Source organism: Pogona vitticeps, chromosome 6 (genome assembly GCF_051106095.1).
Source record: "Pogona vitticeps strain Pit_001003342236 chromosome 6, PviZW2.1, whole genome shotgun sequence".
NCBI lineage: Eukaryota > Metazoa > Chordata > Lepidosauria > Squamata > Agamidae > Pogona > Pogona vitticeps.
The window spans coordinates 39,716,317-39,737,722 of NC_135788.1; the positions used below are offsets into that span (position 1 = coordinate 39,716,317).

The 21,406-nt window shown below is 36.9% G+C and overlaps 1 protein-coding gene across 18 annotated transcripts in view; it reads right to left on the bottom strand.

The window, feature by feature from the left end:
• Positions 1–21,406, bottom strand: part of SATB1 (SATB homeobox 1) — a 136,685-nt gene that overhangs the window by 69,525 nt on the left and 45,754 nt on the right. For all 18 annotated transcript variants that reach the window (XM_073003365.2, XM_078377262.1, XM_078377261.1 and 15 more), the window contains one exon: positions 1,656–1,767. In XM_073003365.2, the coding sequence (XP_072859466.1) occupies positions 1,656–1,767 (112 nt within the window). The remainder of the gene's footprint in view (positions 1–1,655; positions 1,768–21,406) is intronic.

Consider the following 21,406-nt stretch of genomic DNA (forward strand, 5'->3'; position numbering starts at 1 on the left):
TATTTTAGCATATGAGAGGTTACAAGTTCAGCCATAAGGAAGGGACCAGGTCAAATGGAGTCAGATGCATAATACAGTGGAACCTCGACTTATGAACGTCTCTAGTTACTAATATTTCGATGTACGAACAGCTCCGTCCACAAAAATCGGCACTGACTTGCAAAAAGCCCTAATGTTTTGGAGTAAAAATTAATATAAGACCCTGTCTTATTTTCGGGGAAACATGGTAAGTTACATTGCTTCACACCTGTATTTTATGACATCACTGGGAACATATTTTTTTTTGTTCAGCTCTGCATGTGACTGGTCCCCAGGATGCATTATTCTTCCACTACTTTTTTAATATCTTGAAATTACTTAAACAGTGCTGTTCTTGCAAATGATTAACCAGGGGCACAGAGACTGTGTCTAAAGAATTTAGGACAAAATTGGTATCCCAAATGTACTACCATGACACTTCTGGTCAAATATAATCTAATTATCTTTAACATATTAATTTATTTTTAATTTGACCTATATTTGATATGTGTCTATAATTTTAAATTGTGCAATGCTTTAATATAAAGGATGAACGAAAAGACTTGTGCATATCACTTACTTTAGGACTATTTGGATCAGAGGGTGGGGTGCATTTAGACATAGTCATAGTTAGAAGACAGCTGTTGAAATCAATGTCACCTACATTAATTATGATTAACTTAACTCTTACTGATTTTAATGGGTCTAGTCTTAAATATGACTAAGGCTGACTCCAACTTCATTTACAGACAGCCACCATAGGAATTATGCAACTTCATCAATAGACAATGTCAATAAAAAGCGCACTAAAGCTGGAATTACCACTAAAGTGGTAATTAGTAATTCTGCTAAGAACTGTTTTTTATATTTTGCATTTAGTAAACACGCTATGTGTTTTAGTAAACCCTTTAATGTGTAAGAAATCTTTGTTACAAAGATGCAGGGTGAACTGTCGTAAATACATATAGTAAAAAAAATTCTATGCTTTCTTTTTGTTCTTCTTAGAGAAACCATGAATTAAAAATACAGCAGATTCCATCATTCTTGAATCCAAAGAGACAATTTTCTGATTGTCACAAATGTTATGCACAGTGACGATTATAAATAAGTATGATGAGCATTAAATAGGCTAGCGTGTTGGGAAATGTATCATCCTCTACATACTGTTCCACTTCAACTGTTTCAGCACATTTCAACTGTTTCGGCACCAGTAAGCATCACCAGTTGTCACAAGTGATGAGAATCGTACTGCAAAAACGTCTGAAGAGAAACATGTTCATTGCACTCAGGTGTAAACTGGCTTGGTTTTTAAAAACTAAATTGAAATATTTAATACAAAGTAAATTTAAAATTTTTATTTCTAAAATTGTGAGAAAGTTTGTGGGTGGCAGTATGTCAGTGTTAATGAATAGTGATTTTAAAAAACAGGTATTTGAAACATTTAAGCATTAGCAACAGCATAATTTCCTACTTCCTCTCTGTACTTTACAAAATTTGTAACAGAACATAACTCTTTGATAGCTGTCATAGAGATTTTGTTAGATTAGAGACCCATATTTCAAGAATTAAAAATAAAGTTATGTGTTAAATGATAAGTATGTAGTTACCACTACTTCAGCTCTCATCTTTCTGCTTACCCATCATATCTTTTGCCTTCTTGAAATGTTTATACCACCTCCCAAATTCCTGACATTTTGCTGCTGAAACATTTGCATAGTAAGTGCTGTTCACAATGGAAGAAATCATACTCTGAAAAGAGAAAGGGAAAACATCTGTATTATTGAAATATTCAACAAAGAAGTTATTTTAATTATTTCTTGGGCAATATTTTTAATCTCAAATCAATACTGAATATAGTTTTTAGATTTCTGGCATTTATACTTGCTCACTTGACAGCAATATTAGTGTAGTATCCCAGACAGAGATTTATATAATATCAATTTATGACATACATATATTCCATCATACCGTATGGACTGCTTTTCCATAGACATCCACTGAAATCAAGGATTCAGTTTATCATATTCCTTTTATCATTTCACCATGAAACCTAAATCCTCTCTGTAAATATTTTTCTCATGTATTCATGGGATGTAATCTCTCTAATATGTTTATATTATTTTATTATTTATACATACCCCTTTCTCTGCTGATCTATTTGAGTTTTCAGAATCAAAGAGAAGATAATCCTTTATACACACGAGAAAAATAAGTTTATAATATTAAAGTTGGTACTTAATGAAGCAATTATATAGTGTACTTCTAAAATATATTTTTCACATGCCTATTCTACCAGGTACTAGAGCCTGGGGGAACAATTCTCTTAAACTTTCTACTGCCCTTCTGACCTGAGCCACCCATGAGACAGCAAAAATTGTTTGTAATTTTCAACTCCAGCTCTTCTTGTCCAATATTTCAGTAACTGGTTGATGCACAGTAGATTTGACCTCACATCCCTAAAGTTATATGCGACAAAGGCACCTAGATTGATCTAACAAAATAATCCCAAGCAACTGGTTTGGTTTTACTGAAGATCTGTCTTGTTTTTACTGTAACTTGACAGATGGACTGCCAAAAATCCAAATAAAGGGATTCTAGAACAAATTATTTATTTATTTATTTATTTTATTTATATCCCGCCTCTCTGGTCATTGCGACCACTCTAGGCGGCTTACAACACATAATGCGACAATAAATATAAAAATGAATTATTACACTAAATAGCCAATTCTTCAAGATGGAGAAAAAATGACAAATTAATCCTAAACTCTCACTAAAAGTGACAAAGATTAAACTGAGGTGATCCTACTTTGAGTTTATCATGAGAAGACAAGACTAAGTGGAAAAGGCAATAATGTTAGGAAAGTGGAAAGCAGTTGGAAAAAAGGGAAGATGAAACCTGAGATGGATTGACTAAGGAAAGGAATGACATAGTCTTTAACCTGCAAGACCTGAGCAGGACTGTTAAATGACAGGATGTCTTGAAGGTCATTAATTCAGAGTCACTACAAGTCAGAACCAACCTGATGGCCCATAAAACAACGATGATGACAGATGACTACCAGGCTTGTTATCTTGTGCTAAAATTAGTACTGTACAGGAAAGACCGTTAAAAGATAAATGTTTTTAACTCTTTAGAAGGCAATTTCAAATGAAGGATAGATGTTATACATGTACTATCTTCATATCATACAATCACTAAATGAATACAGATCTATAATTTATTTAAATAGGAGAAGGCAACGTGTGGCCCACCGGATGTTGTCGAAACTGCAAAATCTATCTTCCTTCAATACAAACTTCACTGGCTAGAGCTTATGTGAGAGCCACAATTTGGCCGCTCCTGATTAAAATATTAACTCAACTTTTTCTTTATCGTCATTTAACAGTCTTTGGCCAAAAATCTATTAGTGTTAGCACAAGGTGTGCATAACTCGTCACTGTTTGATGCAGCTAAATGATGAGGTGTTCAGATGTGTCTCAGTTGTATTCCTTGTCATGTGTGTCTGTTTGTGCCATTGAGATGTACTCTAGCACCTTGTCAATTAGTTGCACTTAGCTACAGCAACTTATGCAAACCTTATGCGAAAATTAGCTGGATTCTATCCACTAATTTGCCATCTTTCACTTGTATCAGTCTGAAAATTAATTAATTAACTTGAAGCAAAAAAAACTTCTGTTGAGGTTTAGAGCTATTTTCATTTAATTGTCTATATCCTGAAATAATGTATAAGTACATAGGAAAAATCCTAATGAAAAATACAGGATGCCACAGTATTAATAAATTTATTGTTTGACCTTCCTTGGAGAAGAGAACCTGAAATAACATTTTAACAATCAACTTGAATAGCTTACACAGTTTCTTGCAAGGTTACTTGAACTTGTGAGTCTGAAGATCCTAAAAGTACCCAAACATACGCATGCAAAGTACTTATAGTTCTTTTTCTGAGTCTGATGAAGATCTGATCTGAAATGGTGCCACCTCTGCAAAAGCCCCACTACACTGGGATGATACCATCTGCCAGTCTGTGCCTTATTTCCCAGCCAAATGCATTATTTATAATTATCTCTTCTATAACTGTGTAGTAATAGGGATGGGATTTTTTTTCCCCCTGTAAAGTTCATTTCTGGTTCACTGAGACAGCTTTCACATATATTCTATATTCTGAATCCTGCCCTCTCATTAGGTGGGAAAGGTGGTATCAAAGTCATTTCGTATAAATTGTGCAATTTAAAGGGAAAAAATGTTCCCAGCAATCTGTCTGTATTTATATTGGGTATGCCTAGAAGACATGCAGAAACGTTTCTCTTTACTTGTGAGAAAGGTTTTTGTATTCCGTCTGTTCTTCAACTTTAAGATGGCCTTTCTTGAACTATGACCTGTAGACTCTGATCAGAAATGGCTTGTGGTTAAAAATGCATTGTTGTTCTTCTCTCAAGGTAACAAAACACAACATTAATCAAGCTAGTTCAATCATCTAAACCAAAACTGCTCATGCTTTGCCGCCAAATCAACCAGCCACTACAAAATCTGTTATCTGTGATTGTTCAGCTTCAGGTCAGAAAACCACTTATCCTACACTGTCCCCGAATCCCTCTCCATCATCTTTAATGTTCATACCTTAAGTATTATTCCTACATATCTGTACTGAAGTCTATGAATAGCTTCATCAAAGAAGATAGACACTACAATGTTTATGAAGAATATGATAACTGACCTAGGAGGCAACACCGGAGAAAGATATTCTCTAAGCCAGTCCCAGGAACATAGATATATTTAGGGTTGTTTTCATGTGTGAATTTTTTCAAAGTATCATCTGTAAAACTTTCACAGTCCTTCCTGATTATTCAAAATACAAAGGGAAAAAAAGATGCGTTTATACAACTGTCTTATCCATGTTGAAAGCTTTCAAGCTCGATCAGCAGAGGGGGCAAGGGCTGCAACAACTTATTTACACAATTATCTAAATACGATTAAACAGCTGATGGACAAATATTAAACTGGAAAATGTATAGTCATTTCAGCTTAATGTAATCCTCTTTCTGTAAACACCCAAGATGATTTTTCACCAACTAGAACAGTACTGACATCTCATAAGCCTAAGGGTGAATAGCAAGAGATTGTTTTTGATAGTTATAAATATTCAAAAGACATGCAGACCATCTGCTTTCATAATACAGGTAAAGCAAGACTGAAATGGTGACTGCTGTACAAAAATGATTCTTTTAACAGAGTCTTCTTCTTGGAAACTATAAAGACAGATGTCAAAAAATGTTTATAATGAGTAATCAGGAGTATGCAAGATGCAATGTTCCTTTTACACAGGTGAATAGTTCCTCTTCTTTCTTCCCATCTGTGTGTTGTAATGCATTTTTAAGAGTTTAAAACATTTTTTTAAATGAGATCTCGCCAATGCATTAAAGATGATGTCAGGATTAAGAATGCTAATTAATTTTAGCCAAGGTTCCCACCTCACTGAAGACATACTATGATATGAAATGTCTTGCTCTAGGTGGAAGATGTTGGAAGAATTAACGGAGGTTAAATCTACACTATTCTGCCACTCACAGTTTCAACACTTTGCACATAAGTCAGCATCTGTCAAATCAGGTCTCCTGTAAGCAGACGAAGTCTAATTTTCCTTTTATTTTCAAATCTGGTTTTATTTATACTTTAACATTAATCACACTCTTCACGAGAAGGCTTATAACAGCATAATGATTTTGTCAAGTGGCAAGTTAAAAGATACCTTATCTTCTGGGGCAGAATATAAAGAGCGCTGCCCATAAACTCTTACAGTCAATTTTCAGAAATGAAACATTATCTTGACAGTAACATTTTTAATGTATCATATTAATGACACAGCAGTGTTAAGCAGCACCTTATTTTTTAAAATTCCCAATAAAAGGTACATTTGCTGAATAATCTGTCAAACGTCTGGTTACTTTTCCTGTCTCCCAAATGAATTCTTAAAGGCTATTTCTTTCTCTATTGTATATTGTCTTTGATACTTTTATCTCACCAAGGGGCTAACAGCTATTTCACACGTTACAGCTTCCCATTCCAGAATTAGTCTCCACACTAGGAAGTCACTACTGATTTTAGATTCACAAGTAAGTTCCTTTGAGATACAAAAGAACTTCCTGTCTCCACAAGCAGCTGCTATGTTCTCGTATAAGAGTGAGAAACAAATCACAAGGCCAGCTCTAATTATGGCTTCCCATGACATTTGAACTGACAACCAAAGGTTCCAAACAAAGTGGGTACAAAACCATGTGGTGAACTGCTTTCAGATGAACTGGGATATGAAGGTATTATTTTAATCATGCCTTTCACATCCTGATTTTCTTGGAAACCAATAACTGTAGGTTCCTGGTTAAGATGTTAAAGGAAGGTATAGCTAATGGTGACATCCTGACTTGTTCCCTCAACTCAAACAAAAGAAGGGAAAAAGCACCTATGTAAAAGTATAGGATGCTTGTTTGTATACCGCCTTTGACAAACAACTATACAAGTGCATAAAAATAGCCAATCTCTTACCTTCTATTATGCAGCTAACATCAATATTATGATTTAAAAAACTCTAACTTTATTCAAAACAAATTGCTGCATGGTACCTGTATCTTAAAAATGTTCCTTCTGAAGGATGCAGAAAGTTGAACTCAACAAGACATATATTCTAATAGCTCAGAAGAAGGCTAGTTTGTCAACAACAAACTATAGATAGGTGGTTTCCAAGTCCTAGGCTGTCAAGGGCTTTCAGAGTCAAGAAGAACAACACCTCTTTACCACTCATGTGGACAGACATATTACTTAGTGATAGCTCTAGAAACATCAGCTCTAGAAACATCTCTATTTAAAAACAGTCTAGAAGCTGAGTGCACAACAGCAGCTAACCCCCAATGTTAAAAAAAATACAATTAGAGTCAGCTTTTCCAGATTCCAAGAGAGAACAATGGAGTTTTATCAGACATAGTTGATCACAACTACCTTGTATCTTTCACAGCAGCACAGGCGTTTAAAATGGAAGAATTAAACAAATAACTATGTTTTAATTATGAAGTTTCTAAGGCAATAGCTGAAATATTAGGTACAGATGTAAAGAAATGTTCAAAACTGCTTATTTTCAATGAGACCATTCATTAGCCCTCTGACAACTCTCAGCTCCAATTTGAGTATGAGCTGAGCTGTTGTTTTCTCTTGAGGTTTCCTCAATTTGCAGTGTTTCTTCACAAAGCTATTGCCTTTTCCATTTGAGAAGCAAAGTGTTCAAAGATATACACACAATGCAATGCTTCTAATTTTTAAAATTCTACGCAACTACTATCCATCATAGCTCATCTATGCAATTTGCGTTCTCTGTGCAAAAACAGTTCTCACAAATGCAAAAGCTCTTGCCAAGTGCTGATATAAAGCACCTGACCATCTTACAGGGGAGAGAAAGACCTTTGTTGGCATTCAAATGGCAACAGAAACTTACAACTTGGTTTCATTTGACCTTAGTTAGTGGCTACATTGTGACATATCTGTTAATAGGAGTAAGGTGATCTGTTGAGGCGGGGGACAGTGATAATAAAGGCAACTGGATCTGTGTACAAGCACACTAGAGGCTCCGGCCACTGCTGGTTTTGTTATGCAAGGACAGCACCATTTGCACGTAAAAGGGAAAAGCACTTCCAATGTGTGCTGTGCTGTATTCTCTAATATTCTCTAATATATTGGTTCCTTTTCATAGGCTCTGCAGTCATGAAACTAAATACTTTACTTCCTTCTAAAGTGAACAGGGATACAAGATGTGAACATAAGACTAAGTAGCAATTCAATGTCCATTTCACTGGAGAAAAAAAAAGGCAGGATGGGAGCTGAGCAAACTTTAAGGGGAGCTAAGCGAAAAGGAACTGTGTACAGTAGTCTCATTTAGGAGGTGCTTTCATTGCATTTCTTTCTGATCTAGTCCTACTTTCATAACTGCTTGCTATGAAAATCTGTTGAATATTGCCTGTGCAGTTAAGGAACTCCTGTTGAATCTCCAGTAAAAGAGTTCTCAGACATGCTTAAAATTACTGAACTGGGTGCTCTAACTGCTAGTGGGGTTCAGCTTCCCCCATATCCAAATGAGGAAAAAAGAGATACTTGATTACAGGAACTCCTTTGAACAATTTTTTTTGGAAAGAATTAAAGTGATACATAGCCTGCCGTGGACAGTTTTCAACCACCCACCACCACATTTCTACTTGGAACTGAACTGCTCCACTATCTTCTCCCCATTTTTCTATCAAAAGGGGCAAACCTCACCTTGGGAAAGGGTATAAGTCTAGCAGATTGTACTTAAACAATAGGAGACGGGTTCTAAGCTTTGGTGAAGGTATTTCTACTTGCCAGATTCTCAACAACACATATTTGTCTGTATGCCTAACAATATTACTTTTGATAATTTCTGATGAAACAATGCTGTGCAAATTAGAGATGTATCTTTTCCAAAAAGTGTGCACAGGAGTGCATTGTGGCCTCTAAATTATGCTTGCACCTTGGCTTTCACACCTGCTGTGATCCAGAACTTTCTAGCCTTCTGGCCAGTGTTTAGCTTCAGATGCATTAAATGCTATTTAATTTACAATTTCACTTTACCTTTCTACTAAAAATAAAAATGGTCACAGAAGATAGCAACATCACCAAAAGCAAGCAGACCAACAAAGAATAATTTCAACAATTAAGAATCAAAACAGTGAAAAAGGACACTATGAAGAGATTTAAAAACAATGAAAATGGAAACTGATTGACTGCATCTCCAAGATAAATGTATCCCATAATCTATAAGCAATACAGAGAGAATTCCCTTCCATATGTCTATCAAGTAGGCCTACTCATCTTACGATATTCCCAACAGGGTCTTTCATGAAGACATTAACATCTCATTTGGTTCATAACAAGACAAGTGGCTCCTTGGACAGACATAGCTCAAACTCTTTAAAGCTGTAAGCAAACATTCTCAATTGGGATTGGGAAGTAGATGGCAACCAATACAGATCTTTCAGTATTGGTGTAATGGCCTCTATGTTGCATGCCAGCTAAGAGCAAAGTACCATACTGAAGTTGTGTGGAATGAGGTGTCCTAAATGGGTCAGAGAATGGGCCACTTATGTGATGAAGACTTCATCTGCCCCTTGCCTTTCCCACTGTACAGGACAATGAGGATTTGGATCCTACTCACGCTGTAGAGGATCTGTTCGGTAATTGATTCCTCAATATATAAGAAATTTAGTCTGAATCCAACTCATGATCTTCTATTTTGAAAAACAGCACTGAAATGTGCCTTTTGGAAAAGATTAATTTTAACATAATAATATAAGTTAGATAATACAAGTGTGTCAATAAAAAACAAAGTAATTTGAAATAAAACACTGTGGAAGAACACCAGAACCACCAGTGGTTATTAAAGTTCCATAAGGAACACAGTTTAGACACCAGACACACTGCCAGGTCTGAAGAAACCTTGAATAGTGTGCCTTCTAGACATATCTCTTCATTGCACAGTCTTCACTAAGACGTCAATTTTTTTTCTTGCTCTTCTTTCTACACCCCTTCCTTCCAACTGCTGCCCCTCTGGAGGGGGAGGAGTGAATGTGATCTGCTCCCCTATCTGCCTTGCTGGAAAAGTGCCCAAAACTGCTGCTAGTCAACATAATTGTATCACCATTTTAATCATATCACTTTCCCTTGAAGTAAGCCATTTCAGACACAGGCCTCTTGGTTGAAGGCAAAATAATTAAATTTTAAAAAATTAAACAGGTACAGTCCAAGCTGCTACCACACCTCACTTCATACTGTGGTTTACTAATGTCACTTCTGATGTTTAGAGGTCTCTGCAGGTTGACAAGTCCTGAACTACCACCCAATGATCTCTATATACCATGGCACTAAGGTACACACATTAGACAGCTGTATCCAATAATACTGTACAGTGGTGCCTCGCAAGACGAATGTAATTCGTTCCGCGAGAATCGCTGTCTTGCAAAAAAAATCTTCTTGTGAGGTTCCCTATGGGAACCTCGCAAGACGAATAAAATTTATTCTTCTTGCGTGGCATCGGTCTCGAAAAAAACCCATCTTGCGAAGCATTGTCATAGAAGAAACCGTCTTGTGAGGCACCATAGCGATCGCAAAAACCAATCATCTTGCGGGTCTTTCATCCTGCGAGGCACCACTGTATAATTTTAAAAATGATATATAACATAGTTGCATATTAAAGTAGCAATTTTTGAACAACATAATCTGACCAACATAACCAATGTATTTTTTTTATTAAAGAAATGCATTTGTAAGTATAAAAAATACTGTCTGTTGTATATACTTACATGTCAAAGTTAAAGTTAACCCTGAAATGTAAAGTAAAATTACATTTCAGGGTTAACTTTAACTTTTAAACTGACTTATATCTTTTGAACTCCTGATCAACTTCAACTCTCCATTTGTATGTCTGTATTTTCTAAAAAGTAAAATATACTGTCAGTTATTGAGAGAAACAGGAATGTTCACTTGGCTGAAAAGAAATGGCCGGTATCTGGTGCACCATGTATGGTGGCTATGCAATGGAGTGGTAGTCGAGGGAAAGCAAGAAAGTTACATCTGGTTTCCTCCTGTCAGCAACAGGCAGAGAAAAAAATGGTCAACGATGGCTGGTTCAGCAACTGTCCAACCTAAGATCAGACAGGTGCTCAAGTGGCTGCCAATTGTCAGCTGCAGTAGATGCCTCTAATGGCCTTGCATGAGCAGTGTAAAACAGATAATGTTCTGACTGCATGGACAACTTACAGTGCTTGCTTCACAAGGTCTGCCATCTAGCTCTGCCTTTCGTAGTGTCAGAAAAAAAAAATAGAATATAGAAAGACTGTAGTCCTGTTGATCCAACTTGTAAACACTTGGGGCCTGAGGAGAGGCTGGAATGATGTAGTGGGTCCTGACAGCCTCTCACTGAAGAAAATGGAGATCATTTTCATGTGCCTATCTTCAGCTGGCACATGAATATTTATCTATATTAATTGTTCATGGTCTTAATTCCAGCATTAATAGTAGAGCACAAATGCTAAGATTTCTGTAGCATTTTTCATACAAATAACAACCATGCTTTACAGTCATAATGAGTTAAAATTAACTTGCACATACACAATTCATAATAGAACTGTGTAAGAAGAATGAACAAATAACTTTTAAGACAAGATTTAAAAGCCTCTGTAGTCAGAGCTTGTTTTACTTCACTGGCAATGAGCTCTAAGGCTAGACAGCACAGCGACAAAAGGCTCTCATGTTTACGTTCCCTATTATATTGTTTATAGTATTGACAACATTCTATAATAAAACCTTCCAACAGAATGGAAAGTCTGTTTTCAAAAGAATTATTTATCCTGTGAACTCTCTATTAAATTAAGTGAGGGTTCATAGCCAGGAACTTCTATAAATATGAAATGAATAGGTGCAATGTTAAGAAGCAGTAAAAGCCTCAAACTCAGTATAAATAATGTCAGCTTAGCAGAACTGCATCATATCTTGCTATACTGACTTAATCATCTTTAATACAGATGTGCTTCCCAATACCTATGACTTCTGCCATCATCTTCTCCTGCATTAAAAATAATTAAGAAGGAACGCACAGTTAGTATTAACCATGAATGATAAACTGTGATAAATGCTACAATTCTATACCCATTACCTGGGAACAAATCCCAATTAACTCAATGATAATTCTTCTCTTGTTTTACCTCAGGCTCATCCCTATATCCCAGAATTATTTTAATTTTCTATTACAACTTTAGCTTCCTAAAGCTTCTAGATCTATACTGATATTGCATTCACACAGAGGAGTGTAGTAGATAGCTTGGTGGAAATACCTGAAGAATTTCATATGCTACTTATGGCACAAATGTAATGCTGAGACTCCCTGAAAGCCACTGTTTACAAACTTCGGAACCAAACATAGGATTTCCCTCTTCCTCTTAATTAGAGTTTGCAAACTGATTTTAAACCTTAATTTAGAAGGAATCTTTGGCTAGTATTAACCAGGAATGATAAACCATAATGGAGGCTACTATTCTATTCCTACTGCCTGGTTATAAACCACAATGAATACAAAGGGACTTATTTATGAACATATATGTTGAGAGAGATATACAGGATTCTTCCGTACAACACAGAAGGAAAGGGAAGACTTTTGTTCTAAAATGGAGAGCAGGAAGGGAGAGGGACTGTACCCTTGAAGTATGCATTCTAATTTCCAAACCATGGTATGCAGGGGGACACAGCATGAACCAAGAGTAAGGGTTTTTAGCGGCTTGCATATTTTTTCTTCTTTTTTCATTTCAGTAAACTGATTACCACTCATGTTTAAGCAAAATTATTTTTACATATAAGGTGACTGAACAAAATATATAAGATGGTCTTTATCATTCAAAACCAGAAATGTCAACAACCTATTCCTCAATGCCATAACAGAGGTAAAAAAAATTACACATGGTAGGAAATGCATGTTGTCTATGACTAAGTATGTGTAACACGGTGGTTATTATCATAAGTACAATACTTTACACTTAGAGCATTGTGGCGCAATGGTTAAACTGCTGTACTACAACCAAAACTGTGTTCACAACCTAGGGTTCAATCCCAGGTAGCTGGCTCAAGGTTGACTCAGCTATTGTGTGTCCCGGCATGTGCTCAACTATACAACCAAAGCATGGCAGACAGCCCACAAGACAGGTAAAACCACTCCACAATAGTATTAAATTTATTATGGTTGACTTAAAAATATGATTCCTACATTAATGGAAAGTCCTCAAAATCAATTCAATGTAAAACAGACAACGCAAGAGTCCCCTTTTTCTGGTAGTACAATTAGCTGTTACAAACATTTCATGTCTGTTTAACTAGTTGTACTTGGAAGAGGAAGCTGACATTCTAGAGTAAAAGTAAGAATGTTATGTTCCTGGCACACTGCCCTCTAGGCAGAGGTGAACAACAGAAGTCCACAACGTCTGCACAGATGTCTCTAAGTAGCCAGGGGGTCAAAAGAGTAGTCAATCTCTTGTCTGTATTTTTCCTCCTTCTAAAGACCCATAATTCAGATTTCTTCAATGCCAAATATGACCCTCTGAACTTCATCTAAATTTCTCTGCTGTCCTCCTGTGCCTTATTTGTAAAACTTCTATTTTAGTGTGCTCCTCTACTTCTGAAAATATATTTAATTCTGCTGCTATGCCTTCATTAAAATATCTTGTTCATGCAATTTTTAAAGGAAACTTCACATGCCTTCTTTTCAAGGAAATCCATATCTAAAAACACCACGAGTTAGAGAGGAATGTCCAGGATCCAGCAAAGGAAGTTCTTCCTAAATTTCCTATGGTGGACAGCACTAGTGTTCACTCTCTCAGAAACAGCCAGCCACAACCCTTGGAACACTGTGGGAGGGGATAAAGAGTGGAGAGGCCGCCAGAGAAAGGAGAAGACTTATTGTGGTCATTAGGGGTTAGAAAAGAAAAAGGTTCAGAAGGAAGAGTTATTGGCATGGTGCATAGGCTATAGGAGCAGAGAAAGGAGATCAGAGAAAGGCTAGAAGGGAAACAATTGTAACAGAAGGTCAACCAGCTTAGCATTATTCACATTTCAAGCCTTAAAAATAAACCTTTTACTATTTTGAATCTATTTGGTCAAGAGCTACTGGATTACAGCCATGCAACAACAGAGAGAATACACAGAGGTACCCTCTTAGATCCTCTTTAGCATCTCTGGTGGGTTCTGGGGAAAAGAATTAAATTGGGACATAAAAGATCGTGGCAAATAAGGGGGATTACTGTCTTGTTTGCAATGGAGATTTAATATGTGACTAGTTGCATGGCTGCATTTTATTCCACATTGTGAAAGTTGCACTAGATTTATTTCAAAATTTAAAACAAACAAAAAAACAACAACTCTGCTCCAAAAAGAAAGACATGCGTAAGGAATCTAGCCCATAGGATGATTTGAATTTAAGAACATACAAGGCTGTTTTTCACGATGTTTGACTGCCCAAGTAGCTCAGCACTGTCTATTTTGACCAGCAATGTTTCACCAGAGTCTGAGACTGAGGCTTTTCCCATTATCTCCTACCAGATCCTTTTAAATGAGAATTCCAGGGATCAAGATTGCATACAGAGTATCAGAGAAAACAAAAACAAAGAGGCAAAAACATTGTGGCATCTAAAGGTTACATTTCAATGGGACCTTTCATAGATCAAGTCCACCTTATCAGACATTAGAGTGAAACCACACAATTGTCATATTTATACAAGCCCCACAACCAAGTTAGGACACAGATAATGGGCAAAGTGACAATGCTTCATTAGTAATAGGGCTATCAGCTTGTGAATAATTTCCACTACTAGTCAGACTCAATATATGATTCCACACTTGATAATGAATTAGGAACTCTTGATTGATATTTGGTCCTTTTAAGTGTGTCTTCAATATTGGTATGTACCTTATCTCAGCTGTTTCTCTTTCAAGTCTGGTTCTCAAGCGGTTTTCTTCTAAAACAGTCACTGTCAGGTCAAAGAATACCCAGGTAGACTGAAATGTTCAGAAACAGGTTTGTGTGTGTTCCCATTTCTGATGCCAGACTTACAGTATGTCCATCAGTTCTCTGCACAGAGATTGTGCAAAGTAGAGTGAAGAAGAGCATTGTGGCTAAGGATGCCACAGATCACATTAGCAGAGAAGCAAGTAAACATGTTCCTGATGGTGCGTGTGGCATTGTCTGGGGCATGTAATTGTGTTGCCAGAGCATATGTGGGGACATAGCGAATATCTGGGTTTGTAGCAGGGTTTAGTCCACACCTATTGCTCTGTATTGTGTAACCCGCCATATGTCAATATTTGTTTGAGATTGAGGTGTTATATACTGTACTGTACTATGAGCAAGTACAGACCTGCTACCAAGGGCTTGGGAGGATGAAGTATTCTTGCCAAGAATGGGCTGTAGACCATTTATGATGTTGTAGAAAGTCATACTATCAAATTGTGATTCTCTACAGTAATTTATGATTTGGTTTGCAGTGTTTTCCTTTTGTGGGAATGGTGTGAATATTCAGGCAACCAGCAGGGACAGCCTTTGTCCTATATCCTTGACATGTCCAATATCAGGCATTCCTCCTTGCTCAAATCACAGCCTTCTGGAAACAATCAGAAACTCCACAAAATTGTAGAGAGATCAAAGTATTCCACTAATAAAGTGAAGTATTATTGCAGACCCTTTATTTAGAGCCCATGACAGCATGTAATCCCTCTCAACATCAGAAACAACTCCTAAAACATATGCTATGAGTAAGAAACAAATTCTCGAGTACCATTTCTAAACAGGGTAAAGAACAAGAAATTTTAATCTAGGTACTTCAGAAAGCCTATTTTTGAAATCCCCTGTACTACATTATTCTCAAATTCATTGTTCTCTGTTATTAAGACACTGAAATGTGTAAAATGCTACTATGTACTTTTTAAATTATTATTACAGTTTCCCCAAAAATAAGCCCTACTCTGAAAATAAGCCCTAGTATGATTTTTCAGGATGCTTGTAATATAAGCCCTCCCCTCAAAATACGCCCCAGTTAAGTGAAACCCCGCTCTCTACCATTGCGCAGCAACCAGAAGAAGATGACATGACTATATTTGAATAAATGCAGATTGTTGTATATGAAAAAATATATATATCCTGAAAATAAGCCCTAATGCATTTTCTGCAGCAAAAATTAATATAAGACCCTGTCTTATTTTTGGGGAAACACGGTATAATCAGTGAGACCTGGTTACTCTTCATCTATCTTTCTTTCTTTCCAGAAGAGGACTGGCAGCTTAAGTATTTCTTATCACAATTATAACTGTCCCTCTCAAAAGTTCCTTTTTAAGAAAACCTTTTCCAACTATAATGTTTTAAAAACATGTATAGAAAGTAGAAACATACAAATCATTTTCAACTGAAGAGTCTAAGTATACGATGTTAAATGTAAGATGTTAAAGTAATTCTGATGAAGAGTTGTCAGGTTTTTAGGGACCAGTTTTATACACAAGGGAATTTTTGAGTATGTGTCGGGTACTATATGATTGTAACCCTACAAAAATAATTAAGACTACTTAATTTGAGTCACACAAGAACCTCCAAATCGTCTTATTTACCAGTTCTTCCAGGTCAGAAGAGAATACAAAAATTAGACATTGAAAAACAATTTTAAAAATTTGTATTTATTTATTTAGTAGATTTATACCCCACCCATCTATAACCAAAGTCTACTCTTGCCAAGGGGTGTGTTTTCCCCAAACCCTATCTACACACATTTCCATTCTTAAAAGATTAATAAGGCAACTGACCTAGAGTGAAAGAGAAAGGTAGAAATTTATAAGCCACAGTTATTTCTAAACAGTCATATGCAGCCAGTTGTCACACATTTTTACTAAATGTCTTGTAATCCTAATAATTAACAACACAAACATGAAGTTAATAGGTAAGATTGATTTCAAAAAGCTTCTGTAATCTACCTGTGGTAATTAACATTCCCTGCACTGTTCAGGGGTAAAAGAGATGGAAGGCCGAACACAGGAATAAAAAAGTACTGTGGGGGAATTATGTGGGAAGGCATTAAGAAAACAATGTTTTGCTATTTTCTTAAAAAATAATTCTGGCAACCACATAGACATGAACAGTATTATCTATCCTGTCTTCCTCCTGAAAGTTTGCATTTTTAGGATCATTTATATATTTTTTATAGAGACAAGTGTAAAGGTCTTATAAAGCATTTTCAATCATTTCCACTTTGCTGCTGAATCCCTCCCTTAATCATGGGGAGGGATTCAGCAGCAATATAGGGCTCTGCTATAAGGCCTGGACATTTTACTGCCACTTGGAAGATGGAGTATCCAGTGCCTCTCAATTCATTAAGCATGCATACATAAGGAAGTCTATTTTAAAATCAGCTCTAGGCATTCTACAGCACCTTACACCGTCCCCAGTAATTCAGCTCCTTGCCCTCCTGACTGTTAGATCATATTTTTTTGAAAGGGGATCAGGTCAACAATATGGGGCCCGGCTAAACTTTTCAAGTAGGCCCCAGTCTTTGGAACTGGAAGGGTTTAGACTGAGCCTGCAATACTTTGCTACTTCCATTTTTTTAAATTCCAGATGTAGAAATCATCATTATAAGGAATGAGTGCAAGTGGTGTGACTCAGCAGGAAACATCTGTCACACTAGTTCTCATCACACAAGTTGATATAAGAAACAGAATCTTGATTCACACTGACCTGCCAGCCTCAGCCAAATTATGATTTGCATATGTCTATGTAAAATAAAGAAAACTTCAGAAAACATTATTAATGCAGTCATTTTTTTTCTGGAGAAGGATGAAATAAACTGTTCAGGATTATGAAGGAGGGGTAAACTCTAAAATGTATCAGCATTTATGAAAGTGATGAGAAACAGCCTTGTGATGCACAAAAATGCATTGTAATCTAATGATATCACAGGATATTATAAACCTTGAAGCAAGTAGTGCATGTTGGTGCTCTGGAAACAATCTGATTTTGATAATGAAATTAAGTACCTCCTTTAAAAGCTTTAAAGCACATGAAACACCAGGCCTTAGACCTGTTTGACAAGAGAATCGGCTATTACCTGTTCCAAGCCGCAGGCAAGTGTTTTCTAATGGGCTGGTAAATAAAGAGCTTTATATAAAATGGGAGGGTAAGATACGTTGTAGTGCCTCGCCTATTTGTTCACAAGTCAATGAAAGTGGGGAGAAATTGTAGCTTTACAGATCATGATCCTATTAGGCTTCTATTAGGATTTACTGAAACAAAATTCAAATCAAATCACAAATCCTTTATTTCTATATTAGTATAATTACCATAACAACTAATGTTGGTCACAACACTGTATGTCATATGAAGACTCTTCATAGTCAAATACAGTAAGCAAAGTTCCACTCATTTTAACAAGAGTCAGAGAAGTGACATTTTCATAAATGTAAAGAAAAGAAGAGGGCAAGCACACTAGAGCATTACCAGAAATCACAGATGAATTTACATTTTGAGGAATTCTGGCATCAGATGGTATTGAAGAGCTTTCTTTTATAAGCTGAGTTTCTGACCCCTCATTACACCTGCCCAGTCATGGGCTTCTTCCTCTCAGGGGCTAATCTAAGCCTACAATCACACAAAGAAGCAGAACTTGGAAGAATCAGAATGCCGTTGTTTAACTAATGTGGCCCCTTCAAGTTAAGATATTATTGTAGTAAATTCAAATCATACTGTCTAAAACTAACAAACTCATCATCCTATTTTAGAGTAACCATGCAGTTTGTTGTTATATGCCATCAAATCGAAACTGTCTTATAGGAACCCTAATAAGGCTTTCAAGGCAAGTAAGGTATTTAAGGAATGGTTTAGCAGTTCCATACTCCCAGTGAGTTTCCATTACTGAGTGGGGATTCAAGCTCAGGCCTCCTGAGTTATGTGGTTTGGTACCTCAACCATTCAGTGCAGTATAATAATTTGTACTGTAATTTTCTACAATTATTTGTACAATAAGTATATTACAAAAGCATATAAAAGTGTACCCATGGTCTCTTCTGAATCTGGTGGTGAGATTGTTATCTGCTGTTTGATACTATTGAAGATTCCACTGTCTACATTTCCAAGAAACCCTACACCACTGGTTCTTAACCTTGGGTTACTCAGGAGTTTTGGACTGCAACTCCTAGAAGCCTTCACCACCAACTGTGCTGGCTGGGGTTTCTGGGAGTTGCAGTTCAAAAACATCCGAGTAACAAAGGTTAAGAACCACTGCCCTAGACTATATATTTCACTTCATTAAGGGCATTAGAAGAAACACCCAACACCTCTACGCAGCTTTCAATAACCAGATGTGTCATTTATCAATAGCTCAATTATAAATTTTACTAATCTGGCAAAGAGCATACCTACAGCCACCTTTCTGTACTTGGTGTCCAAATGATGTGTGTGTGCGTGCATGCATGCATATGTGTGCATGTATGCATATGCATGCGTGTATACATATGTATGCAATCAAAATGTATTACTTTAGAACTAGTACTGAAGGCAAGAAGTTATTATAGAACTTCATGGCGCAGTGGTTAAACTGCTGTACCGCAGCCAAAACTATGCTCATGACTAGAGATAGGGGTATTTGTGTACTAATACAAATATCCCCCCACAGGTGGAGATAACAAGGGTCCGGCCCCATGGAGCCGGACAGTCCATTCACAATTGTGTTGCTGCCGCAACCGCCATGGAGCATTCCAATGGCTCCAGAGATTGTGTTTGGTGAGCCACTCTTCGATCTAGCAGAGAGGCTTATCATCCCACCTCCTGCCAGGAATGGCGAGCCAAACTCGATCTCTGGACTCATTGGAAGGCTCTGCAGAGGTCACGGCAATGGCAGAATCATGAGTGGACCATCTGGCCCCATGGGGCCAGACTCTTTTCATCTCTATCTGTGGAGGGATATTTGTATTTGTATTCAAATACCCTCATCTCTACTCATGACCCATGGTTCAATCCCAGGTAGCCAACTAAAGGTTGACTCAAGCCTTTTATCCTTCTGAGGTCCATAAAATGAGTACCCAGCTCACTAGAGGGAGGGGCAATTTGTAGCCTGCATAATTAACTTGTAAACAGCCCCAAGAGTGCTTAAAGCGCTATGGGGAGGTATATAAGCAGCATGCTTTGCTTTGCTTTTTTTATTATTTAAGTGCTAAACACATGATTTATGGCTGATACAGTACATAATGGTACATGAGGAAACTAAAATACATAGAGGAAAAATAAAGGTGTACAGACCTAATATTACAACCTCCTTATTTCTTTCTGAAAATTACAATAAATAGAATGAATAAAATGACACTTGCAATATCAATTGTTTCCATGTATGCAGAGAAAAGACACTTATAGCTGAGGCATTTTTATAGCCCAGCCAGAAATATATCCCAAATACAAAACCATAGATAGATATAGACAGACAGACAGACAGACAGACAGACAGACAGACAGACAGACAGACAGACATAGCTATGGTTTTTCCTGTAGTGATGTACGGAAGTGAGAGCTGGACCATAAAGAAAGCTGACCGCCGAAGAATTGATGCTTTTGAACTGTGGTGCTGGAGGAGGCTCTTGAGAGTCCCCTGGACTGTAAGGAGAACAAACCTATCCATCTTGAAGGAAATCAACCCTGAGTGTTCACTGGAAGGACAGATCCTGAAACTGAGGCTCCAATAATTTGGCCATCTCATGAGAAGAGAAGACTCCCTGGAAAAGACCCTGATGTTAGGAAAGTGTGAGGGCAAGAGGAGAAGGGGACGACAGAGGATTAGATGGTTGGACAGTGTCATCGAAGCGACCAACATGAATTTGGCCCAGCTCCGGAAGGCAGTAGAAGACAGGAGGGCCTGGCGTGCTCTGATCCATGGGGTCACGAAGAGTCGGACACGACTAAACGACTAAACAACAACAATAGATAGATAGATAGATAGATAGATAGATAGATAGACAGACAGACAGACAGACAGACAGACAGACAGACAGACAGAGAGATATATATTTGTCTCTCTGTGTGTGACTGCATATGGCAGACACTTATAGCTGAGGCAATTTATGGCCCAGCCAGAAATATATCCCGAATACAAAACAGTACAACATATGAGGTTTACAAGCCTCAAGAACTGTTAGATAATTTTGGTTGGTGTAAGAAATCTTAATAAAATGGATTGTCAGATTTTATCCACGGAAAAAGTTCTTATGGCTGTTAGGAAAGTTCTACAGCATACAACTCTTGTAAAAGTAAACCGTTAAAAAGTAAAGTAAATCCTTAGAATCCATATCTTAAAAGTCTAACTTTTTTGTTTGTAATAGATTTTGGAAAGAAAATTGAGTTTTCTAGCAGGCTTTCTAAAAAGCAGGCTTTCTACTGTAAAGCATGAAGTCATCTCACATGTAAGACAGAGCCATCCTTAACTCTTCACAAAATAAATGGACACAGGGTGATGTATAAGCAATGTAAATGGCAAAATCCTTGGTTCAAAAAAGGATTTTGTGGCGTGAATTGAGTCTGCTCATCAAGTATAAAATGACAAGTTTCACTGACAAATTAGCAAATCAAGAAAATACATGAAAGAGGAAAGAGGCCTGCTGTATTTTCTACTTACATAAATTTTAAAAAATTTCATATAGCAGCCCATCAAATTATACTGTAGCCTGCCCTAACAGCTATGGCCTGGCTTTGCCGTGTCAAACTTGCCACAGATCAATTTACATTTTTGAGATGTTTTAGTTCTGTTCTTTCAATGTGCTGCTTAAAGTGGT